At 36.4% G+C, this 25,460-nt stretch overlaps 1 protein-coding gene across 7 annotated transcripts in view; it reads right to left on the bottom strand.

Moving 5' to 3' along the window:
• The window catches only part of MBD5 (methyl-CpG binding domain protein 5), a 445,040-nt gene that overhangs the window by 41,159 nt on the left and 378,421 nt on the right, over positions 1 to 25,460 (bottom strand). For all 7 annotated transcript variants that reach the window (XM_058715348.1, XM_058715350.1, XM_058715346.1 and 4 more), the window contains 4 exons: positions 22,007 to 22,680; positions 12,664 to 12,766; positions 11,367 to 11,547; positions 3,938 to 6,073 (listed from right to left, as the gene is read on the bottom strand). In XM_058715348.1, coding sequence (XP_058571331.1) covers positions 3,938 to 6,073; positions 11,367 to 11,547; positions 12,664 to 12,766; positions 22,007 to 22,119 — 2,533 coding nt within the window. In that variant the 5' untranslated portion in view covers positions 22,120 to 22,680. The remainder of the gene's footprint in view (positions 1 to 3,937; positions 6,074 to 11,366; positions 11,548 to 12,663; positions 12,767 to 22,006; positions 22,681 to 25,460) is intronic.

The raw sequence follows: 25,460 nt of genomic DNA on the forward strand, positions 1-25,460 counted from the left end.
TGACAGGACTTGGTCCTCTGCAGAGGCCAGGGTTACTGGCGTGTGTGACCTTGTTCTATGGCCAGCAGGTGAGCAGCGGTCAGAAAACTGAGGAGGCACAGGCCTGATAACATTTGCCAGTCAAGGGCAACTGATTTGGGATTCCTCCCTGAACCAAAACCCCACAGGACATGTGCTGGAACCATTTAAATGCTGAAACTTGGCTCTCTTCATAAATGGAAAGTTGCTTTAAATGGACACTACTGATGGATTTCAGAACATACCTGCATTCAACAGTTTGAGTATTTGAACTGAGAATCAGGAACTTTGGGGTTTGGTTTGCCAGACCCAGCCAGGCTTGGCTTTACAACTTGAGGAATGTCAGCAAGGATCCTACTGGTCATTTTCTAAATCTGTTACATGGAGATACTAAACTTTACTTGTAATTTGAAATCCAGAAAGTGAATAGAAACCTGTAAACTTTACGATGCAAAGTGTTCAGAGAGCTTTAATGGAAAGGCAATTTCAAAACAGCAAATAGAATTAATAAAACCTTGCATAGTCTTAAATTTTAGAAATATTTTCTAAGCATTTTATATCTTTTACCTGATTTTTTTTTTTTTATCTCAGCCTCCAATTCCCATATTTGAGATGTGATACATTTTTAAATGTTTCCCATGGAATCCACATGTAGGCCTAAAAAAATCAGTATCCGGGTTGTTTATAATAGAAAAACTCTCTTTAAAATAAGTTTCTGACAATAAATAACGAATCAAATTAAGTGTTCTCAGAGCGAGTGATTTCTCCTCTTAAAGTCTTACTGTAACATTTTTGAGTTGCTTAGGAGAGTGGAAAAGGCACTGGATTAAGCAGGTTACTTGAGTTCTGTCCGGGCTCCGTTACCAGAGAGAAGAGTAGCACTATGTTACCTGTGGGTTTCTTTCACCTTCACTGTGTTGTCATGCTCGGAAGGGCAGAGCTAGCATCTGCATAGGTGCCTCCTTCAAAGGTCTACTGACACATCGCCCAGTAGGAAACCCATTCTTATCTGATTGAATGAGGTGATACAAATTCATTAAAATGAAGGTCAACAAATGTGACTCACAAATGAGGGGCAGTTCTCTTGACAGTTTGGACATTTCATCTGTGTTGACACAACATCCTAGCATCAGAGTACGGAGAGAAGGCAAAAATCACTGACCTTTGTCTAAAAGTGCATCAAAAGTTTACAAATGTGGCTTGTAACATGCACTGATGTGTTTTAATGTATTACTTGTTGGGTATTTTTAAAAATTTTGAAAGTGAAACATTCAAAGTTTTTTTGAGTACTGAAGTTTTTAGATGAAGAACTTACACAGCTGGGAAGAAAATGGATTTTACGATCAGATGAACCTGAGTTCAAATTTTAATTCAGTTATGCACGAGTTTGGTCAATTATTTAAATTCTCTGAAGTTCAGTTACTCATGTGCAAAATGGGGGCAATAATACCTTATACTTTAGAGAACTACACAGATTAGAAAGAACATAGGTAAATCACTTGGCACGTCATAAGTACTCGATAGCTATGATAGCTTTAAGCAACATTTTAAGAGTAAAATGTATTTTTCTTCCAATGTTTTATTGGTATGCTAGGGCTATGTAGCAGAGATTATAGGGATAGCTGTGACTGCCACCTGCTAGCTCACTCTGCATGCCCAGCCTTGCTACTTATTTCATGGATGAATAAATGTCAGTGCAAATAAATATTTAGGCTAAGCAATTATAACGACAGTGCATTCAGTTGACACAGTTTACTGTGCATCAAAAAGAAACATGGAATTAGAGACGTTTTCAATATTCAGCTCATCAAAAGAGTTACAGTAATTAGTAAATCTACCCATTTTCACAACCAGCTGCACATCAGATCTATGTACTTTAATTAGTATTTAATTTTATTAGGTTTAATATTTGAAAACTTCTTACTGACCTAGATTTTTTATCAAAGTATATGCTTTCTGTTAGCTTACACATGATTGGTCAAATCCATATCATTACTAGACATTTATTCTTGTACAATTTAGCTATTTATATGCTAACACTTTTCTTAGATTAATAAATTTTCAACCTGTGTTTGACACTCCCAGCACTGGCAATCCAGATCTGATGCTTTACAGAGGTTCATGGAACAAGAAAATACATGTCCGAGACTGTATAAAATAAGTCTAAACTGAACATTCAGAAGAAACAAAAATATAAATAAATGTTGGTCTTTTCCATTACGGATGAATTGAAATACATCATTAATAAAATATATACACTTTGCAATATTAACTCAGACCTGAAACAAAGTAAGTTGAGGTAAGGGGTATCAAAACGTAAAGATATATAATACAATGAGACTAATAATGTCTCATCTAAATGATTGAAGGCATGCTTAATAAATATGGTATATTTTAAAATAGTTACTGATTTCATGTCACTTTCATCTGCTAAAAGCATAAGGTTAAATTTTCACTTTTGTGGAATTATTTAAAAAGGTATATGAGTCATTGAAAAGTTGGAAGCCCCTTTGGAACAAGTATCCTGTTAAACACATAAAAAATAGTTTCATGAGATTCTTTAGACTAAGAATATCTAGAAGGCACTAATCACTTCAATTATCTTCTCCACCTTATATTCTTTTTAACACAAGAGGTCAATGAACAGTTCATTAAATACTGACACCAAAACATAAAACAGCACAAGTTGTGGAGGATGGCAGGTGTAAAGAAGTGATGCCAGGAAGGAAAACACTCAATGTTACTACCAGCAACAGAGACATGTAGGTTCTAATGCTTTTCCAGCATGACGGTATAATACAGTCTATACATATCCAAACAATGTCTTGTTATTAAAAGCCTCAGCAGTTTTCTCATTTCCAGTAGCAATCTGGTTTTCAAAGCCCGTTGTATTCATATCTGAACAATATTGTCTCTACAATTATCTTTTGTTTCCTCCCTGTCATTTCCTACAAATCTCTCAAACCATTAGTGTTGGGTTTTGGGTATTCTTTCTGAAATACTTCCATGGTGAAATTTCCTGATGTCTCCATGAATTTACCTCTTTAGTGCTTCTTTACTGATTTTTATAACAATTTCTGATGACCCTATTGCACAAAACACAGTTCTTTCTAATGTGTCTACTTTTAAATAAATTGGTCTCCTTCATTATAGTGGATGAAGAGATATAATAAATTTGGGTTCAAAACCTTAATGTCAATGGTAAAAATAATGGCTAAATTCTACAAGAAAACTGTAAAATAATTTCAAGATCAAAAATTCTGGAAATCAGGTTTTCAAGCCTTTTTTATTAGAAAACTTAAATTATTATCTTTTTTTTAAAAGGGAGTAGCCAATATCCATTTTTGAATTTTCTCAACAAATAATAATAAAGGATAGCAAACTAGGATAAGAAAACACATTAGAAGGCAGCTTTCTACTTCATACAACTTCTAGTTACCTTTCCTATCCATTTACCTATTTCTGGTCAGCAGCAAGAACAAAAATTCTGTTTATTTTTGCCTTTTTGGGTTTTCCAAGATGAGCATCATTTACCTGAATACAAACAAAAGCTAGGGGAAACGGCTTTTCTATTGGCATAGACCGAGTACATGTCTCGTGAACCAGGAAACCCTGCCTTCTATGGCTTCTTTTGTAGTTTAGAGTCCAATGGTTATACAACCAACTGAAAGTCAAACAAAATTCAAAATGACAGATTGACAACAAGTAACGGAAACACATGGAATCCCCTTGGTTGTTACTTTTTCTATTAGACAAATCCCTAGCATTCTGTAAATAAAATTATAAATACTAAAGAAATGATGACAATTTCACAATGGGGAAAGGATCATTTCTTATCATAATAAATATTTTGGTACAAATTTTAAAAAACGTAGAAAAGTTTAGTACCTTGGGGTACTTTTTTCTAATAAAACCATACCTGCTTCAGAACTTGTTTGATTATAGCTGCTAACAATGCTGTTTGGTATCACTGGAGTGGAGGACGTTGAAATTCTTGACTGAGGTGGATTGGGATGTAATGAATTTCCTAAAGCCATGCCCGACTGACTGAGCATCCCACAGTTCCCGCTAGCCTGAATCTGATTTATTAAACCTGCAAGATGGTGGTTTGGGACTGGGCTGTTACTGTGAACAAAGTTAGTGTTTGCATTGTGGCAGTGCACGGCTTCCCCTCTCAAAGGTATGTTCTGTGTCAGTGAATTCTGAAGAGCACTGGAGTTCATATTGGGATCTGTAAAATGCAGCTGGTTAGCAGAGCAAGGCAAAGCAGTATTTGAGCCCCCACAACCCGGGGTACTATTGCTACTCAAGTGAGAGCTTTGACAACTCATAGACTGTAGTAACTGAGACATTGAACTGATGGGAAATGAACCCTGACCCTGCTTTCTTAGCAAGTCGGGTCCAGGTTTAGGAACTGCAGAACTATCCATTTGAGACTGTCTGAGCAAACTCAACACTGTGGTAGGTGGCTGTTTTCTTTTCCGCAATGAGTCTTTTTGCTGAGACATCAGCTTATCTCTTAGTGCTGCTCGACCACTTTGCCCTTCCCCTGTTGGGAGAAGCATGTTGGCAGTAGGAGTGAACATGGTGTTTAAAGTGCTATGTCCTTCAGTGTTGCCACTGCCAGCAACAGCTCCAGAATTGCTACTGCTGCTACAGTTGTTACCAGCAAGTTTGTTTTGATTTGCTAGCTGTGCTTTGGCTGCTGCTGAGAGTAAACTACTTGCTGGAAAGGAGGCAGCATTGTGCTGGTTCAAGATCTGATTTAAAGGCATTCCCAGCAAACCAGGCTGACTCTTTATGGAACCACTTCCGGCAGATGCAGTCGGAAAAGCTGCACTGCTTGGGGAATTTAGTACATTACTCATTCCAGCAATTAATGGGTTAGGGATATCCTTGTACTGATGGTGTCCATCGGACTTGGTAGAAGGGCTTGATGGCATTGATGGCCTTGGGGACCCTATTGTTGACCTTGGTGACCTGGGTGGAACCTTAATACCACTACAAGTGGCCTGGGGTCCTAGAGGTGGCATCATGAAATTTCCGTGATCTGATGATGTGGAAGATGAGCGTGATCTTTGGGGCGATGCCTCAATCCTTCCAATTCCAGTCCCCATCATGTGCACTGGGGATGTCACTGGAGAAGGGGACAGGGAGGTTGAAGCTGAATGCTGAACTCTTTGTATATGACTCCCATGATTCATATGACCAGGTTTTACGGTTGGCAAAGGGAGATTACTTGGCAAAGGAACAACAGCAGGAGGCATGCTTACATTCATCACAGGTACCTGAGAGTGGACATTTGAATGGAAACTAGTTGGATTAATGATAACAGGGTTCTGATTCACCGGTTTACTGGGAATAGGGTCAAGAATGCCAAGTGGATCTTTCTCGGATGTTAATGGCTTTTTCTGAAGAGCACAAGAAGGTGGAGGAGGGGGAGGTGGGCCTTGGGGTGGTTTGTGGTGGAACATTGCTCGTGGTATTTCCATATTAGTTGAAAAATTACACATTGGTTTTTTCATTACTGGACTCTTTGTAGTCAAGGTTGGGGAAAGAGGTATATTAGTCCTTCCAGCCATTGCACAGGATGACTGTACGGGAGAACCGTGTAGCATTACTGAAGGTGGAGAAAGAGGAGTCCTATTTAGATGAATAGGACTAGAATTGGGAGCTCCATGAAAACCAGGATTATTTCTTGGGAAAACATCAGGGCTTCCAAGTGGGTCAGTCTTTGGAGAGATTGAGCCATCTCCATATATCTGGGAACCTGACGATGCTGGGCTGGGGAGGCCTCCATGGCTGCCACGGAATGGAGATTTCTGTCCGTGTTCACTGCTGCCCAGTCTCTGCCGGGGGTAGATGGGGTGGAGTTCTTGTTGCTGGCTTCCAGGCAGTTCTTGTACATATAGCCTTCCCATGGCATTGGATGATCCAATCATTAACTTGAAAGGATTCTTACATTCAGGCATTACAGAATTTGTAATTCCTTCATGCGACTTATTTCTTACAGATCTTGGAGTTGCTGCCCGAGAAGGTACTACTGGAGCTGCATCTGGTGTGAAAGAGAGAAAGAGAAAAAAAGAATTCTGTTAGTAGTCTCAATTCTTTTGTGTTGGCGTGGGGGGAGTGAAGGAAAGGAGGAAATGAGGAAGGGAGGGCATCTGGAAATAGAAATTTTCAAAAAGAAGCTGTGACTCTATGCGATTAAAAAAAAGTTCTGTACTCTAAAATAAACTTTGATGGAAAAAAAAATGCACATTATTCTCCCTTAGTTGACCAAAAGTTCTCAATAACTGCTCATTATGCTTGTTTACTTCTTATCTGTTGAGAAAGGATGGGGATCTGAATCAGTACATACTGACATTAGCCATCCTAATAATATTTATAATGTGAAGACTCAAGACTGACAGCCCATACAGAAATGGCAATGTTACTATCTTGTTGGATTTGAATTTTTTAAGAACAGGGTTACATCAGAAAATTAAAATCTGCATAGCATAATTTCTTATAATTTAAATGCACGGCCATTTTCACCAGAAAGTGTGTTACCCTATAAATCTTTCTGTTTCCTTACTGAAACTTCCTCAGGACAGCTACAAAAACTCTTCCTTATCTCACCATTTTTACTGTGAGAGCAAAAGAGTCTTAATTTTTGTGAATTAAGTGGATGGGATTTTGAATCTTTTTTTTTTTTTTTTTTCAACGTTTTTTATTTATTTTTGGGACAGAGAGAGACAGAGCATGAATGGGGGAGGGGCAGAGAGAGAGGGAGACACAGAATCGGAAACAGGCTCCAGGCTCCGAGCCATCAGCCCAGAGCCTGACGCGGGGCTCGAACTCACGGACCGCGAGATCGTGACCTGGCTGAAGTCGGACGCTTAACCGACTGCGCCACCCAGGCGCCCCGGATTTTGAATCTTTTAAAATGGGAGTGATAACAATAGTGAGGGCAGTGATACTGCAATCACGCTTAACTTCATCAAGTCTGTAACACTATCTAACACTGCAATTTCTTTGCCCTTGATCAGCCGTTATTGTAAAAACAGCCTTAGTCAACCAACTTAGGCAAAAGATTGCAATTCTTTTATTAGGCTGGAATTCCTATGCAAAATTTACTCAGAATGCTAAAATCTTCAGTACTGGTTTCCAATCGAGTATTCTCTTTTTGCAGAAAGCATCGCTCCCTCTCTGGCTTTTTGGAATCCCTTCAGTTCCTTTGGAGATCAGACAGAATATAGGCAACAAAAGCAAGCTGGCTCATCACACAGAATTTTCATTTTATCATGTCCGAAGTCTAAGTTTAAGATTTTTTAGCCCCTAAGGATGTTTAACTATTTATAAAGTTGTGCCTTTTAAAACAGAGATGGCAAATACAATCAGTTTCGTATGCCAATTCCCATCAACTGGTGGTGGCTGCTTAGAGAGCTATGTAGAAAGATGTTGAACTCCAGCTGGGCTCTGTGAGAAAATGCCAATGAGTCTTACAGGCACGGGATATGAAAGTGGTCCCATGTATACCATAAACTGGCCATCCCAATTCCGAGACTTGCAATATATTAGCAAGTATACTTGGATCCACTTGCAATTAGAGGTATCTTTACTTAAATGGATAACTGTAGACTTAAGATAAATACCCTTTTCCTATCTGCTAGATCATATATAGGTCAAATTATATCATAACAACTTCTAAGACTGTGGTTATCAATCTGGGGTAAAGCGAAGACTAGGCAGGGTATATTAAAGAAATAAGAGAATGCAGTGAACATATAGTTTTCTTGGAAAAGTGGGCTTTCTATTTCTAGTATGGTAGAGATTATTTGATACAGTGGTTTCTGCATATAATATATGAAAAGTTGAGAACTAATGATATAAGAGAATTGCAGCTGATAAAGTCAACTTATTTTCTTGTTAAAGACAGAATTTTAAGGTTTATAATTAAAGGAATAAAATATGAAAAATACTTGGAGCATTGCACATAGCATCTAGTGAGAACACAGGTGTCTGTATTAACATCACTAGCATTATTATGTGATTAACCGTGTCTTCTTTAGTAAAAAAACCACTGAGTTGTGTCTGTTCTGAGTGTTTATACAGTGTACAGTTTATACAATATACAGACGTTGGCATCCTTATATTCAACAGAATTTAGAAAACAGCTGTGGTTTAGAAAGGATGTCTTCCATACCTGGGGAAAAATAGTTATCATCTTTAAAATGACAGGAATACTGAATAAACAAACAAAAGTCATGCTGATGTTATGTTACGTTTAGGAATTAAGTAGTATAAGAATTGGCAAATAGAAATGCTAGGCACTCATCAAGTGTTTTCATGTACACTCAAGTAGACCTTTCAAAAGAATAAACAGAAACCAAATATATCCTTACGCACGCAAAATAAAGAGAGATGTAAACTACTATATGAGTCTTCTTAACTTTTAATTACTTAAATCCCAACCCCATAATATAGTTCAATATTAGGAATTTGAAATAAACACTATGTCTGAAGCAGTGAAAGAATAGCAACTAATCCAATAAAGCATACCATTTTTTAAAAGCAGAGGTTTTAGGGTTTTTTTTTAAATGTTTATTTATTTTGAGAGAGAGAGAGAGAGCAAGCAGGGGTGAGGCAGAGACGAGGGAAAGAGAGAGAATTCCAAGCAGGCTCCATGTTGCCAGTACAGAGCCCGATGTGGGGCTCAGTGTCATGAACCATGTGATTATGACCTGAGCCGAAATCAAGAGTGGGATGCTTAACTGACTGAGCCACCCAGACACCCCATAAAGCATATCGTTTTAAAAGCGGATGGAGATACACCTCTTATACCTGTACTAGTTAAAGATTTACGTTTAATTTCAATAATGAAATTTGTATGTATAGGGTATGACAAAGGACCTAGATCAAGATACTAGTAGGGTCAGGGGTGCCTGGGTGGCTCAGTCAGTTAAGCGGCCAACTTGGGTTCAGGTCATGATCTCACGGTCCATGAGTTTGAGCCCAGCGTCGGGCTCTGTGCTGACCGCTCAGAGCCCGGAGCCTGTTTCAGATTCTGTGTCTCCCTCTCTCTCTGACCCTCCTCCGTTCATGCTCTGTTTCTCTCTGTCTCAAAAATAAATAAACGTTAAAAAAAAAAAAAAGATACTACTAGGGTCATTAAAAAAGCAACAAGGCAGACTTTGTAGAAAGAGGTAAAATTGATATAATGTGATATGAGAGCGGCAGCAGATATATGCAGGGTGATATGCAAAAATGAGAACAGTTATATCAAGGTGGCAAGATAATGGTATACTTCAAATAATTTATTACTATTAAATAGGTCTTTTAATTGTTGCAATATCTTTTAGTTTAAGAAAATGTAGCTCATTAAGAGAAAAAAAAATTTCCTAATTTTTTTTTTCTTACATACCTTTGTGGAACAATTTTTTTCTGATCATTCCTGTTAAAGTTCAAAGGTTAGAGGGTTCTTGAAGAAGAGCTCTCTGCTAATAACTGCCAAATTTGTCTTTTCCTACTCTCTTCACATGAGTTCTAAGTGTGAATCTTTAATTACCTGTATGATGTCACAACTGTTCCTCTTTGTATCTAAAGCTGTCAGTAATTTGTTCCCAACTTACTTATACAGGTTTAATCTTCCATTCAAGTCAGACTAGTTTCCACATCGTCTCTTAATTATGCACCACTCATCCTGAATAAGAATTTTCTTATTTCCCTCATATGTCCAAATCTTAACCATTTTCCAGGGCTAAAGATTTCTCTGATCACTGCAGGTTATACGTATCATCCCTAATTTTCAGAACTCTGCAGAACAATGTATAATTTGCCTTCATAAACAAATGCTTTGGTGCTCAGCCATGTTTTATCTTGAAATATCATTCAAAATATTGTAATATTTTGGAAGGAGTTCATATCCTAGCCCATACAAAAAAAATTTCCTCAGTCTCAAAGTATAATTCCACAAACTACATATTAGTTATTAAGGGAAGAGTTACCTTAACAACAGAGAAATTGGATATACCTAACTTTATCCAAGCACTCGAACTTAATGTCATCAATATGGGATAAACTGACATATGTGTCTTCTAATGAGGACATAACAGTACCTATGCAGTATTTCTACCAAACTGTGTTTAACCTGAGTATGAATAAATATCTGGAAACAATTAGGCATATCTGAAATGAGAAACACCTGTAAAACTGACCCAGACTCTTCAAAAATAGATTTCAAAAGACTGGGAAATTGGTGTAGATTAAAGAAGTATAAAAAGTTAATGCAGGGGCGCCTGGGTGGCTCAGTCGGTTAAGCGGCCGACTTCGGCTCAGGTCATGATCTCGTGGTCCGTGAGTTCGAGCCCCGTGTTGGGCTCTGTGCTGACGGCTCAGAGCCTGGAGCCCGTTTCAGATTCTGTGTCTCCCTCTCTCTCTGACCCTCCCCCGTTCATGCTCTGTCTCTCTCTGTCTCAAAAATAAATAAACGTTAAAAAAAAAATTAAAAAAAAAAGTTAATGCAGTTGTACAATCTTTGATTGCATCCTGGGTTTAAAAAACTGTAAGAAATTATTAGGACAACTGGAGCAGTTAGAATATACACTGAATTTTAGATAATAATATTATCATCAGTGTTAAATTTTTTGAATGTGATAATTAGATTATGGTTTACATAGGAGAACATCCATGTGTTTTGAAATCTTTAGAGATGAACTGTCAGAATAATTGCAACTTCTGCCACAAAATGTTAATTGTTGAATCTGAGCAAAGGGTACATGAGTGCTTGGTGAACTGTTTATGTAATTTTTCTGCACGTTTTAAATTAAAAAAAAAATAAAAGCATGTGTGTGTGTGTGTGTGTGTGTGTGTGTGTGTGTGTTTGGTGGAGGTATAAAAAGCTCCTGACAAAGTGACTTCTCTTAGTAGGTGTTCAATAAATAGCTATTCAGTGACTGAAAGAACAACACTCTGGATGATATTGCTACTTGTGGGGGAGGACTTGAAACCACATCCATTCCAGCTCTAGCAAAAAGGTGACTTTTGTTTCCTAAAAACTGATGGCACCTTCTATTTTGTGAGCTCAGCTCTACATACTTACACAGCATTTGGATGTGCTAATTGGTGTTTATTCTGCTCAGTTAACTCAAGGATTTAAATAGGAAATGTGGGGAAACAACTTTGTAGGAATTTTTCAGAACTAATTTGCTATCTGTAAAAAAAATGATAAAACACAGACAACTTTAGAAGCACTGTGTATGTTTTAAAAGGGGACTCAGAAAATGCTTCGCAGAGTGATTTCCAGTGACTCTTCTGGGAGAGAAGTTGCAGAGGCAAATCTCTAAACCCTTCACCGTATTACATACTTGTTCCTCCCCCAGGACTGGTGAGCACCAGAGAAGGATGTGGGGCTTCCATGCTCTTATGAAGTGTGGCCACTGCAATGATTTTTCTTTTATGTATGCATAGCTTTGTGACATCTTCATCTGCTTTAACATCTTCTGCGGTTCTCTGTTTCACAGCAGCTCCAGGATCGAAATTAAACACCTGGAAAAAGCACAGCCTCTGTTAGAATATGTCTGTAAAAACATCAGATTAAAAAAATCTTATCATCAAAAAAAAGTTTTGCATAGATTAGGGCATATATCTGAATAAAAGTGTCTTGAGTTTTTAAATTTAAGAAAAACAGTTTTATATATAATACAATAAATACTTCTGCTGGACTTATGGTTTTTAGTGATAAAGTAAATAATGAAAATTATCCTAATTCTAAGATAGCCAAGGTAAGTATATGGAAAGGTATAATACCTGATAATGTTTTTAATTTTAGATACTTCCTGATGTTATAACAGTACAAAAACAGATGAGGTATAGTTAAAAAACAACAACAACCCTAAAAGCTGACATTTCTACATGCTAACTGTTTCTTTGGCTTTATTTAATTACTATATTAATATTACTTTTTCATGGATTTAAAAAGTCCATTACTCTATTTTTAAAAAATCTTACTTGCTGTGTATATATTGATAGGCTGTTTCCAATGCTTTGTGGCGGTATGTGTGTGTGGAATGAGATGAAACAAATAAAAGGAAAAAGTGATCTATTAATCTTTAGTTCTAAAATTAGCACATAATAGATATTCAGAGAACAATGTCCTGTTTCTATTCTACTCTAAAATAATACTTTGTCATTAAAAATAACTGTATTTTTTTTACCTTGCAAAGGACTAAAACAGTTTCACTTTTGGCTCAGAGGGTTCAGCTTTGTGATTTTAAAAGTATTTGTGGCAGATTTATCAACACTCATGCAAAAAATAATATTGCAGATTGAGTAGTTATAGTAAGGAAGAAAATATTGCGCTATTAAATAATGGGCATGGGTATAGCTCAAATGAAAAGGTGCTAAAAAGATTTTGGTGAAATATTTAATATGAATATAGGTTTGTCACCTTTGAAAATGACTGGGACTTGAACCATTTTCTACAATTTTAAGCATTCCAGAGTGCATGCAAAAGATATCTAATTAGATAAAGACTTTAAAATGCATATATGATTGGAGAAGTAATATACAAATGAAATGCCAGATGAGAAAAATATATGAAACACCTAAAAAAACAAAAAACAAAAAACAAAATGGCCAATAGATGTGTTGTGAAATGGTTACCTTGGGAAGAATAAGAGGACATTCCAAGCCACACTTGCATGTTCCGTCAGTAAGCAGGTATGTTTTAACCTGCTCCAAGCAAGATAACAAAGACCCACTGGGACTGTAAAAAAAGTAAAAAAAAAAAATCAGGAAATAATTCTGACTGCACATATTATATGAAAAAAGGTGTAACTTAAGTCTTACTGTCCTTCAAAAGATAACATTTTCCTATTAAGGAAAATCATTTTCTTTGTCAATATTATGTTATCTGCTAAATTACATCTTTTAGCACTATCGGTCTTTCTTCTAACCAAACTATTTCTCAGAAAAATAGAGATTTTCATAGAAAATTAAATAGAAGTATTTTGAAAACCAAGAGTGGACTAAGAATGGCAAAGAATGCTATCCTTAAGAAAGTACAGAAACAGGCAAGAGAGGAATGAGAAAACTACATGAAAGTAATCATTATTTTAAAGTAGATCTACTTTTAAAGCTGTTTGAGGAAAGACTGAAATTTAGAAACATGTTGGAAGTCAAACCAGAAAGTCATTAAGTCTACAAAAGTTGTGGCCAGCAAGTTCTTCCTTTTAATCTTGGAATCTAGAACCAAACTGTCCCAATGTTAAAAACAGATTTCTCTTTTTTTCCCCAATCCCCAAACATTTCCCTGCAATGTTTCTTTGTAGATAGATAAGTATGGTCCAACTCAAATTGTACTGGGGAACCAAACCATTTTGGCAAGGAAAGAGGAGCAATGCAGAACTGACAAAGATCACGAACTCTGTAAGAAAACAGGGTTTTAGATGTCAGAAGGTGCTGTGTACATCTTCTGGCTGGTAATTGGGGGTAATGCTCTCAATGTTACTGCTCTGTGGTCACAAAAGGCAGTATTTTCTGTGAATACTGATCAAGTTCAAGTCTACAGGTTAGGTACAAATTCAGATGGTAGGACAAGTCTTTTGATTTGTATTTACAATGAGGGTTAGTTTAAAATGGGCAATCTGTATTAATATGTTGATTTTAATAGTATTAAATAGATATTATGCTTTGAAAACTATTATATACTTTTCATTCAAGAATAGCTTTTATTTATGACTATTTACTAAAACTTTCACTTTAGTCTTCTGATCAAATTTACCCAGAAAAAATACTCTCCATGTTGTATACAAAGCATTACTCTACTGGGGGCAGACTGCTTGCATAAAAACACAGGTAATAGTTTCATATCTATACATAAATAAGGGGCGCCGGGGTGGCTCAGTCGGTTGGGTGTCTGACTTCAGCTCAGGTCATGATCTCACGGTTTGTGAGTTTGAGCCCTGCCTCAGGCTCTGTGTTGACAGCTCGAAGCCTGGAGCCTGCTTCGGACTCTGTGTCTCCCTCTCTCTCTGCTCCTCCCCCACGTATGCTCTCTCTCTCTCTGTCTCTCAAAGATCAATAAATTAAAAAAAAATTGTTTTTATACATAAACCAGTTTTAAAATGCAATTCATATTTTATTTATGGACAGTCAAAGAAGTGACTTATGCACATAGAAAATCTCATTTAAAATCCTCAATTTTGTTGACTGAAACATTCATTTGTTTAGACGAATAATTTTTTTCAGATGATATGTAAAAAGTAATAATTCCCATATTACAGACTCGAGTTCCACCCCAGTGGTAGGGGCAATCTCATGCTTTTGAAAGTCTGGTAGTGTTGATAAAACAAGATTACCATTCAGTTGTCATGTGAAGAATTCATGAATTTTGTGAAAAGAAACCGCCTAGCATTTTACAGTTAAAGAAAATGTATGAACTGAATCCTAGAGGAATCTAATGGTAAAATTAAACATGAAGACAAGAATTCCTGAATTCTATTAGAGTACTCTACTCTAGACACTTAAAAACATTTCCTCTCAATCAGTCAGTTGAGTTCTTTCCTTCAGTTGTAGCTCTTTAATTAACTTTTGTGAGTAATAATTAACATAAAAAATAGCTACAAGTCTTATGGCACAGATAAAGCTCAAAAGATTGGAAGCAGGTGGGAAACTTAAGGTGCAGCTTCAATGCCACCCTGAAGCAGGAGCAGCTGGAGACTACCTAAAAATCACAAGCAAACTGCACATTGAGAAGGGAGTTACAGAAGGAGGGCTAGCTTCCTATCCATGTTTAAGTACTAATTTAACCAGTTATATATACAAATAAAAAACCATGCTGACTTAATTTATTTGATGGTGTTTTACCTTATCTGACAAAGTTTGCTTCCACAATAATTCTCAGTGTATAGATTTGAATTTGGAGAACTCACACTAAATGATAATGAAGTCTACCTACACTTGGCAAATCATGAATGAACAAGATAAATGACAGATTCCCAGACTTAACTTGGTTTCACTCAGCTCTCAGCAGTCTGAAAAGCTGATGTATCTTTCTTATGTAGTTTTATAAGATGAAGTAAAAAAATTAAATTATCAAGATTTTAGAGTCATTTGCTCTAAGATGAATATATTTGCTCCCTACAGACTAGAATAACCACAAATATAAACAACAACATTGAAATCTTGCTATATTTATAAGAAAGTATTTTTAGTAGTTTTTAATAGCATTGGCAATAGGAAACTTGGAAAAAGTTATCCCATATGACCTTGTCCATCTTATCTACTGTGGGGTGAGCTCCACATTCTCTGCTTTCTTATACCTTCATTCCAATTAACATAGAGCACATCTATACCATTGCAGAAATACTTATGTGCAAAAGAATTTCAACAGGTAATTAAGTTTACCTCAACAAACACCTCAAACAAAGCAAACACACCTGAGATAGAATCTGAACTGACTTTTGAGTTATTAAGGCATGAAATTGTTTGTATTCATATCATAGAAAATACCTCATTCATATAAATACATCTTTGCACAAATGGAGAATTCCACTGAAGCTGCGATACAAATCATCACACTGAAAAAAAGAGCATTAATGTAATGATACAATGTGATATCTTTTAAAAAGTCCTAAGCCTGTTTCTAATAGTTTTTTAATTATATCACAAAGAAAGATTTGTTATGATCATAAGCTTTCATACACTTACTGATAAACTACAAAATAAGTAACTTAGGTGCCACTTGTTTAATAATAAGACTAAAACTTGATCAAGGTTCAAGATGGCAGTGTAGGAAGATCCTGAGCTCAGCTCCACCCATGGACATAATGAATCTACAACTACAACACGAAGACCTAGAAACTAGATGAACAGAATCTCCACAACAGAGGGCAGCACTGAAATGGATGGAAGAGGCAGAGAAACAGTCTCAATAAGGAAAAGAACTCTAGGGAGGAAGTTCCATGGTCGAGAAGGATCTCAAAGGTATGATATTTGTCCCTTAAAAGCAAGAGATTTTGCTGATGTGGGTTGCCTCCATATCAGGCAGTCCAACCCTTAGATCCTACATAGGAGGGACAAGCCCCCCAAGTAGCTGGCTTTGAAAACTAACAGAGAGTATGTCTGGAAAAAACTACCTAATTATAGGGAAAAAATCTGGTCTCAAAAGGCTAATGCACAGACTGACTCGGCCCAGAAACCAGAGCAAAAACACTCAATTGAAAAGCGCATAGACCATAGGTGAAGGATACCTACTTACCAATCTTGGTGAGCCTTCTGGAGAGGCAAGAGGCAACAAGGCCTCTTCTCAAGGACTGAGACCCTGGCGACAGTCATTTCTGCTACCTCATTCTGCCACGCTGCACTGGTGGGCACTATTTTGGAATCGTTCTACTAGACCACTAATGCAAACAGGGTATGCCCTGCTGAGAACTCTCCACAACCTTGTACCTCCACCAGCCTTGCAGCAAGCAGGACCCTAGTTGTGCCCACTAGCATGTCCGTAGCAGTTACCCCGGCACCATACAGCCATCCAGGCCAGGAGCCAGCCCTATCCACAATTACATCCACAGCATTTGTGGCCACACTACAACAGAAGGGTAACTGCTGTCCACACAAGGGACACTCCTGTAGTAGATGGCTCTGGTGGCCAGGTAGGATTTCATTTCTGGGCCCCATAGGACATCTCATATATAAAACTACTCCTTCAAGACCGGGAGATAGCTGAAATGCCTAATACATAGAAATAAACACAGAGAGGTAGGCAAAATGAGGAGACAGAGAAATATGTTCAAAAGAACAAGACAAAACCTCAGAAAAAGAACTAAACAAATAGAGATAAACAATCTATTTGATAAAGAGGTCAAAGTTAATGGTTATAAACATGCTTACTGAACTTGTGAGAACAATGGATGAACACAGAACTTGAACAAGGAGAGAGAAAATATAAGAAAGTACCAATCAGAGCTGAAGAATATCATAACAGAACTGAAAAATACATTAGGGGGAATAAAGACCCGAAAAGATGTCACAGAAGAATGGATCAGCAATCTAGAAGACAGAGTAATGGAAACTGCCTAAACTGAATGACAACAAGAAAAAATAATTTAAATAAATAAGTAAAGTTTAAGAAATCCCTGAAACAACATCAAGCATACTAACATTCGCATTACATATAGGGGTTTCATTAGCAGAAGGAAGAAATGAAAGTGTCAGAAAACTTATTTGAAAAAATTATAGTTGAAGATGTTCATGACCTGGGGAAGGAAACAGACATCCAGGTTTGGGAAGCACGAGAGTCCCAAACAAGATGAATCTAGAGATCTACACCAAGACACATTATAATTAAAACGTCAAAAATTAAAGATAAAGAGAGAATCCTTTAAAAAGCCAGAGAAAAGCAATTTAGTTACATATAAGTGAATCCCCATAAGACTATCAGCTGAATTTTCAGCAGAAAATTTTCAGGCCAGAAGGTAGTGACATGATATATTCAAAGTAGCGAAAGGAAAAAGCTTACAACCAAGGATCCTTTACCCGGCTAAGTTATCAATCAGGACTGAAGGGGAAGATAAAAATCTTCCCAGACAAGCAAAAGCTAAAGGAGTTAATCACAACTAAACTTGCTTTATAAGCACTGTTACACTGGGCTCCTGGGTGGTTCCCTAGGTTAAGTGTCTGACTCTTGATTTCAGCTCAGCTCTGATTCACGTTGGTGAGTTAGAGCCCTGTGTTGGGCTCTGTACTGACAGCATGGAGACTGCTTGGGATTCTTTCTCTCTTTCTCTCTTGGCCCTGTCCCCTTCTCTCTCTCTCTCTCTCTTTCTCTCTCTCTCTCAAAATAAGTAATTAAACTTAAAAAAAAAAAAAAGACCTATTAAAGGGAAAGTGGAAAAGGCCATGACTAGAAATAAGAAAATATATGAAAGAAAAAAAATCCCACTGGTATAGGCAAACATAGAAAAGGTAGTGGATCAACCTCTTGTAAAGCTAGTATGAAGGTTAAAAGACAAAAGTAGTAAAATCAATTATATCTACAATAATGAAAAGATGCACAAAATAAAAAGATGCAAAACATGACATCAAAAACATAAAATGTGGGGAGAAGAGCAAACATGTAATGCTTTTAGAATGCTTTCAAACTTAAGCGACCACCAACTTAATATAGATTTCTATATGTATAGGATGTTATATATGAACCTCACGGTGACCAAAAACCTAAAATAGATACACAAGAAAATGAAAAGAAAGGAATCCAAACATAAAACTAAAGAACATCATCAAATCACAGAGGAAGAGAGGAAAAGAAGAAAGGAACAGAAGAACTACAAAAACAACCAGAAAACAATGAACATAATAGCAATAAGTACACACTTATCAATAAATGCTTTAAGTGTAAATGGACTAAGTGTTCCAATCAAAATACATAGGGTGGCTGAATGGATTAAAAGAAACAAAACAAGACCCATCTATATGCTGCCTATGAGAGACTTACTTCAGATCTAAACACACACACAGACTGAAATTGAAGGGATAAAAAAAGATATTCTATGCAAATGGAAACAAAAACAAAACTGGGGTAGCAATACTTATATCACACAAAATAGACTTTATAAGAAAGGCTGTAACAAGAGACAAAAAAGGAAATTTACAAAATGATAAAGGGATCAATTCAACAAGAAGACATAACATTTGTAAATATTTATTTACCTAACATAGTAGCACCTAAATATATAAAGCAAGTATTAACAGACACAAAGGGAGAAACTGACAGTAATACTATAAAAGTAGGGGACTTTAACACCCCACTTACATCAAAGGGTAGATCATTCAGACAGAAAATCAGTAAGGAAACACTGGCCTTAAATGACCCACTAGACCTGATGGACTTATCAGATATGTACAGAACATTCCATCTCAAGTGCACATGGAGCATCCTTCGGGATACATCGTATTTGACTGCAGAGTAAGTCTCAACAAGTTTAAATCATATCAAGCACCTTTTCAAACCACAACAGTATAAAACTAGAAATCAATCACAGGAAGACAAATTGAAAAACCACAAATACGTGGAGACTAAACAACATTCTACTGAACAACCAATGGCCAACGAAGAAATCAAAGAAGAAACCGAAAAATATTTTGAGATATATAAGCACAACATTCTAAAACCTACGGATGCAAAAGAAGTGTTAAAAGGGATGTTTATAATGATACAGGCCTGCTTCAAAACACAAGAAAAATTCTAAATCTTTTGAGATATATAAGCACAACATTCTAAAACCTATGGGATGAAGCAAAAGAAGTGTTAAGAGGAATGTTTATAATGATACAGGCCTGCTTCAAGATGCAAGAAAAATTCCAAAAAAGAATTTAATCCTAAGCCTAGATGAACTAGAAAAAGGAGAAACAAAACCCAAAATTAGTAGAAGGAAGGAAATAATAAACATCAGAGTGGAAATAAATGAAATAGAGACTAAAAATAAAAAAAAAAATAGAAAAGATCAATGAAACTAAACGCTGGTCCTTTGAAAAGATAAACAAAATCAGAAAACATTTAGCTAGACTCATCAAGAAAAAAAAAAGGGGGATCCAAATGAATAAAGTGACAAATGAAAAAGGAGAAAAAACCCTGAATAGCCAAATCAATCTTGAGAAAGAAGAACAAAGCTGAAGGTAGTCACAATCCTGATTTCAAACTAAACTACAAAGCTATAGTAATCAAAAACAATATGGTACCAGAACTAGCACAAAAACAGACACAGAGATCAATGGAACAAATTAGAAAGACCAGAAATAAACCCATGGTTATATGGTCAATTAATAAACAACAAAGAAGGCAAGAGTGTACAATGGGGAAAAGACAATCTCTTCAATAAGCGTTACTGGGAAAACTAAACAGCTACATGCAGAAAAAGGAAACTGTACCAGTTTCTTATACCACACACAAAAATAAGCTCAAAATTGAAGACTAGAATATAAGCCCTGAAACTATAAAACTCTTAGAAGAAAACATAAGCAGTAACCTCTTTGACATCTTGGCAATATTTTTTTGGATCAGTCATCTCAGGCAAGGACAGCAAAAGCAGAAATAAACAAATGGGACTATATCATACTAAAAAGCTTTTTACACAGTGAAGTAAACCATCCACAAACAAAATGGCAACTTACTGAATGAGAGAAGATATTCACAAAGGGTATATACAATAAGGGGTTAACATCCAAAACATATAAAGAAACATCCAAAACATATAAAGATATTCACAAAGGGTATATACAATAAGGGGTTAACATCCAAAACATATAAAGAACTCCTACAACTTAATGTTGATTTTGAAAAAAATCAAACATTCAGATTTAAAAATGTACAGATGACCTGACTGGACATTTTTCAAAGACATACAGATGGCCAACAGGCGTATGAAAAAATGCTCAATATCACTAACCAGCAGGGAAATGCACATCAAAACCACAATGAAATATCCTCTCATAAATGTCAGAATGATTGTGATTAAAAAGATAAGAAATAACAAGTATTGGTGAGGATGGGAGAAAGGGAACCATTGCACACCATTGGTAAGAATGTAAATTGGAGCAGCAAGTTTGGAAAAAAGCATGGAGCTTCCTCAAAAAATTAAAAATAGAAATACCATACAATCTAGCAATTCCACTGCATTGGCCATGCATACCACTTCTAGATATTTAACCAAAGAAAATGAAAACACTAATTCAAAAAGACAAATGCACTCCTATGTTCATTGCAGCTTTATTTGCAATAGCCAAGATATGGAAGCACCCTCAGTGTTCATAGATAGATGAATGGACAAAGGAGATTTGTACATGCACGCACACACACACACACACACACACACACAACGGGAATATTACTCAGTGATAAAAAAAAGGATGAGATCTTGCCATTTGTGACAACATGGTTGATCCTAGAGGGTAGTATCTAAGTGAAATATGTCAGAGAAAGATAAATACCATATGACTTCATTTATATGTAGAATCTGAAGAACAAAACAAATGACCAAACCAAACAAAGCAGAAACAGACTCATTGATATAGAAAACAAACTGGTGGTTGCCAGAGGGAGATGAATGGGAGGATGGACAAAATAGATCTTTCAGTTATAAAACATGTTAGACATAGGGAGGTAATGTACAGCATAGGGAATAGTCAGTGTAACAATTTGTATGATAATAGATGGTAACTAGACTTATTGAGGTGACAATTTCATAAAGTATACAAATGTCGAATCACTATGTTGTACTAATGAAACTAATATAATATTGTATATCAGTTAAGAAAACCCTGAAACTTCTTGGCAACAGTTCAGTTATTCCATTCAACTTGCTGTACACAAGATATATGCCACCAAAATTTTAAAAAGCAGGCATTTGCATTTTATTTGTATGATTTTAACTTGTGATATGAACAGCCATCTCCATCATGACTTTTTCTCTTTTACTGTTATATGCAATGGAATAGATTTAAAACTGTGCAGAAAAAATTAGGGAAATTATTTTTAGTTAATATCAGGAATTAAGAAGACTAATGATTGAAACTGTCTATAGATAAAAACACTCAACCTTATATCAGAAAAGCCAGCGGAAGCACGATGAAGGACAGAATAATACAGTCAAGAAATATTGGGTTTATTTCCAGTATTTTACATTTTCCTATGAATGTGGTAACGGTGCTTATATGTTTCTTTTAGAAATCTTCATATTTTTCCTTATCCTTGTTACAGAGATAAACAGAATGACACCTTATATAAACACAAGTAATGCATAAAAATTCTCTCTTGTAACCTAAGGCAATTTACATTGCAAAACAGTACAGAATAAAACGCTCAAATATTTCTAGCAGGAAGGTCATTTATTCAAATTTATGTGAGGTGCTGTCAGTGACAGTATTTTGTTCCTCAAAAGAACAGACTCTACCTCCTTAATTTGGGGATTGCAAACTTGGAGGTGACACGGATAATAACAAGGCTCACCTGACATAAAGCACTCCATTTTGATCCACACGACGCTGCCAACCCACAGGAACTTGTATAGCTGGAAGACCTCCATCTTTGTCCCCTCCGTCACAGTCCTTGCCTCCATTCATTTTCTGTGTCTGCTTGGGACTTTCCAAAGATATCAGCAATAAGATGATATCCTTATATTACAGGGCATGATGGCCTTCAAAAATGGCCAGTGCAGCACAGTTTTTCCCAGACTGTACAAAATGCATTGGGAAGCTTCGGCTCAGTTTGGAACCAAGTCCTTGAAATCTGCCATTGTGGAAAAAATCAGTTTCCCATTATAATCTACATTAAATAACCAATATTTAATTCCTAAGGATGGTCTACATGGGTAAAAATGAGTGCTTCTGACTAAGGAAAATCATATTCACCAATGCTGGTACCTGTCTGAAGTGGGGGAGGGGAGGAGTGTAAAGTTTTTAGTTCAACATTTTGTCTTGAACCTTGATGTCAGACTAAAATAACCTCTATTGTCTAGAAACCGGTCTCATTTTTACAGTGTGAGTCGGTTAATATTTCCAGGTACTACCCGCCTTTAGAGGCCACATTCTTTAAATTTTCTCTTCATCTTCCAATCTGAATCCAAGATGTTGCAGGTTGGTTCATCTGATGTTTTCATGTCTTCAAAATTCCAATAATGTAGCCTGAAACATATGTAAATGTGTAAACTGTATATTTAATATTGAAAAACCGAGAAGCCGCACACTTTTAAAAATGGAATAAACTGCTACGTGTACCAAAACACTTTGATGTTCTCTGCCGTGAACATCACATGTCAAATTCGTCTTTTCTTCTTCCAACTTGCTCCACTCACTCTAGTTAAATCAACTTGCTTGCTCTTCATCACATGTAACTTTCTAATTATTAAAGATAGACCCATAATCATGGCATATCACACACACACACATAACCTCCTTCTTACTCACAAGAAAAATTTATCACCTCTTAGGTTCTGACAATTGGAAAGTTGTGTGTTAATCCAGTTACATTTTCTCACTCTTTAATTGTAAATATTCTTATGATTTACTTTTCTTTTCTAATCATTTTATTAGTCTGAAGAAGAAAATTTTTTTAAAGAAAAAAATTAAAAGGAAATCTACAGTACCTTTCCAAATATAAGAGATTCCCCCCCCCAACCCCCCGTTCTTGCATATAAGAGTGGGAGTTGCTTTATAGTTAAGATTTACAAATTCCCATTCATTACGGGGTACTCTGTTAATTCCTTTATTAAGTCACAAGGTGCTGCTTGGGGAAGACATACTGGCTTGAAACAATAGCAATAAGGGCTAGGGTGGAAAGCTTGTAAGAGGTCATCTTAAGGGATCTGTTAAATAAGAAAAGATGGCAAATAAATTTTTAGAAGATTTAGTACTTACTCCTAATGGAGAATGTGTTATTTCTTGTGGTATACAAGCCTTTCTATAATCAATTTAATATATAATGTGTGATTATACTGTGGGACTCATGAAACTTACTAAAAGATGAATGAAAATAATTATTCTAGTGTTATATAAGTGGGACTTGTGGCTTGTGATAAAAATTTCCAGTGACAGCATCACCCACAAGTTAAAAAAAATGCTGTGTCTCAAACAACTTAACTGAAAGTGAAGGTGTTATGCTCTGGAAAGGTCTGTATTAAAAGACTTAAGATTCATATGAAAATATTAAAATTACTTCAAAAAATTTAAATAAAAGGATTTATATTTTAGATGTTTAAAATATGTATGCATAACTTAATGAATGAAACAGTGTAAATAGACACATAACTACTTTACTTACATTCCTAAAAAAACTTACATAATTAAGTTAGCTCTGGACATTTTTTGAGCTTTCTTCACAGGAGAATGCTTATGCTAAAAGGCATCATGTATTCAGGCATAATCTCTATTTGCAGCTTGGGCTGAGACAGATAGAAAGTGTTGCAATGAAGCATATACTCATTTAGCTGAAAGTCACAAACCATGGGCATGGATGTGGTAAACATCATCAGGCAATGGGAAAAGTAGCAAAAATTTATTGGGAAAAATGTGGGGTATAAGGAAAAGTGCCAAGTAGTAGCATTCCCAATGGTGTCTCAAGCTAACTTGCATTGCTGGGGCCACTCCATTGTGTCTATGTTTCTCACAGAAATGACCTACTTGTCTCCCATCCACTGTACCTTTAACTATGACCCCTGTTGATCATTTATGAGTTTATTGACGTTTCATTCAACAGTTAGTCAACAGCTATTATGTACGAGGTGTTATGCTATGTGCTGCAGTACAACGATGGTGAGACACTTCTTTATCCATAGTCCAGTATAATGTTTGGCACTAAAGAGATGTTCAGTGAGGAAGAATATAAAGGAAAGAGGGAGGAAGGATGAGAAAGAATGGAGAGAGCAAGGAAGGGTCAGTCCGGTCCAGTAGAGTTCCCAGTGCTAGTGGAAGATGGGAAAGAGGCATGAATTTTGTGCCATTCTGGACTCCCAGTTTTGGCAAATAGTGACAGACCCTGATTATTGAACCTGTTTTTTTTTTTTTTCTTTAACAGTCCTTTTTCATGCTCATTTTATTAATTTGCTTTTCCTAATGAAATCTCTTTAGTGGTTTGTGATCATTAGATTGAAGTGGCTTTCATTCTCCCTACTTCTGTTTTTGAGCTTTCTGATCATTTGATGCCTATTTTCTTTCCTTCCTTCTTTCTTCTTCTTCTTCTTCTCCTCCTTCGCCTTCTTCTCCTTCTCCTTCTCCTTCTCCTTCTCTTTCTTCTTTGTTTGCCTGCTCTTGCATGCAACTCCAACTTCCCCAAGACTGGCTGGTTCACTCCATTAAGTAATTTGTGTATCCGCCAGATAATAACATTGGCTTGATTCCTGCCAAATATCTCTCTCATATTTCAGTAATGAAAAATAGAAATATCTGATGGCTGGGTTTTGCTTAGACCAGCAATTCTCAGAGCATGGTGCTGGGACAATCATTATTGTCAATAATGCCCAAGAACTTGTCAGAAATATAAATTCACAGGCCTGGCCCCAGACTTAATGAATTAGAAACCTTGGGGGCCCTTCTGTTCTTTAAGAAGCCTTCCAGGTGATTCTGATGCATGCTCAAGTTTGAGACCCACTGACTTAGACTAATGCCCCTGCCTCCCTTCCCAGGACATGGACGTTTTATTTATTTATTTATTTATTTATTTATTTATTTATTTATTTATTTTTGAGGAGGGGATTGTTTTTATTTTTTATTATTTTTTTTAATATGAAATTTATTGTCAAATTGATTTCCATACAACACCCAGTGCTCATCCCAACAGGTGCCCTCCTCAATACCAATCACCCACTCCCCCCTCCCTCCCACTCCCCATCAACCCTCAGTTTGTTCTCAGTTTTTAAGAGTCTCTTATGTTTTGGCTCTCTCCCTCTCTAACCTCTTTTTTTTTTTCC

This window comes from Neofelis nebulosa, chromosome 2 (genome assembly GCF_028018385.1).
Source record: "Neofelis nebulosa isolate mNeoNeb1 chromosome 2, mNeoNeb1.pri, whole genome shotgun sequence".
NCBI lineage: Eukaryota > Metazoa > Chordata > Mammalia > Carnivora > Felidae > Neofelis > Neofelis nebulosa.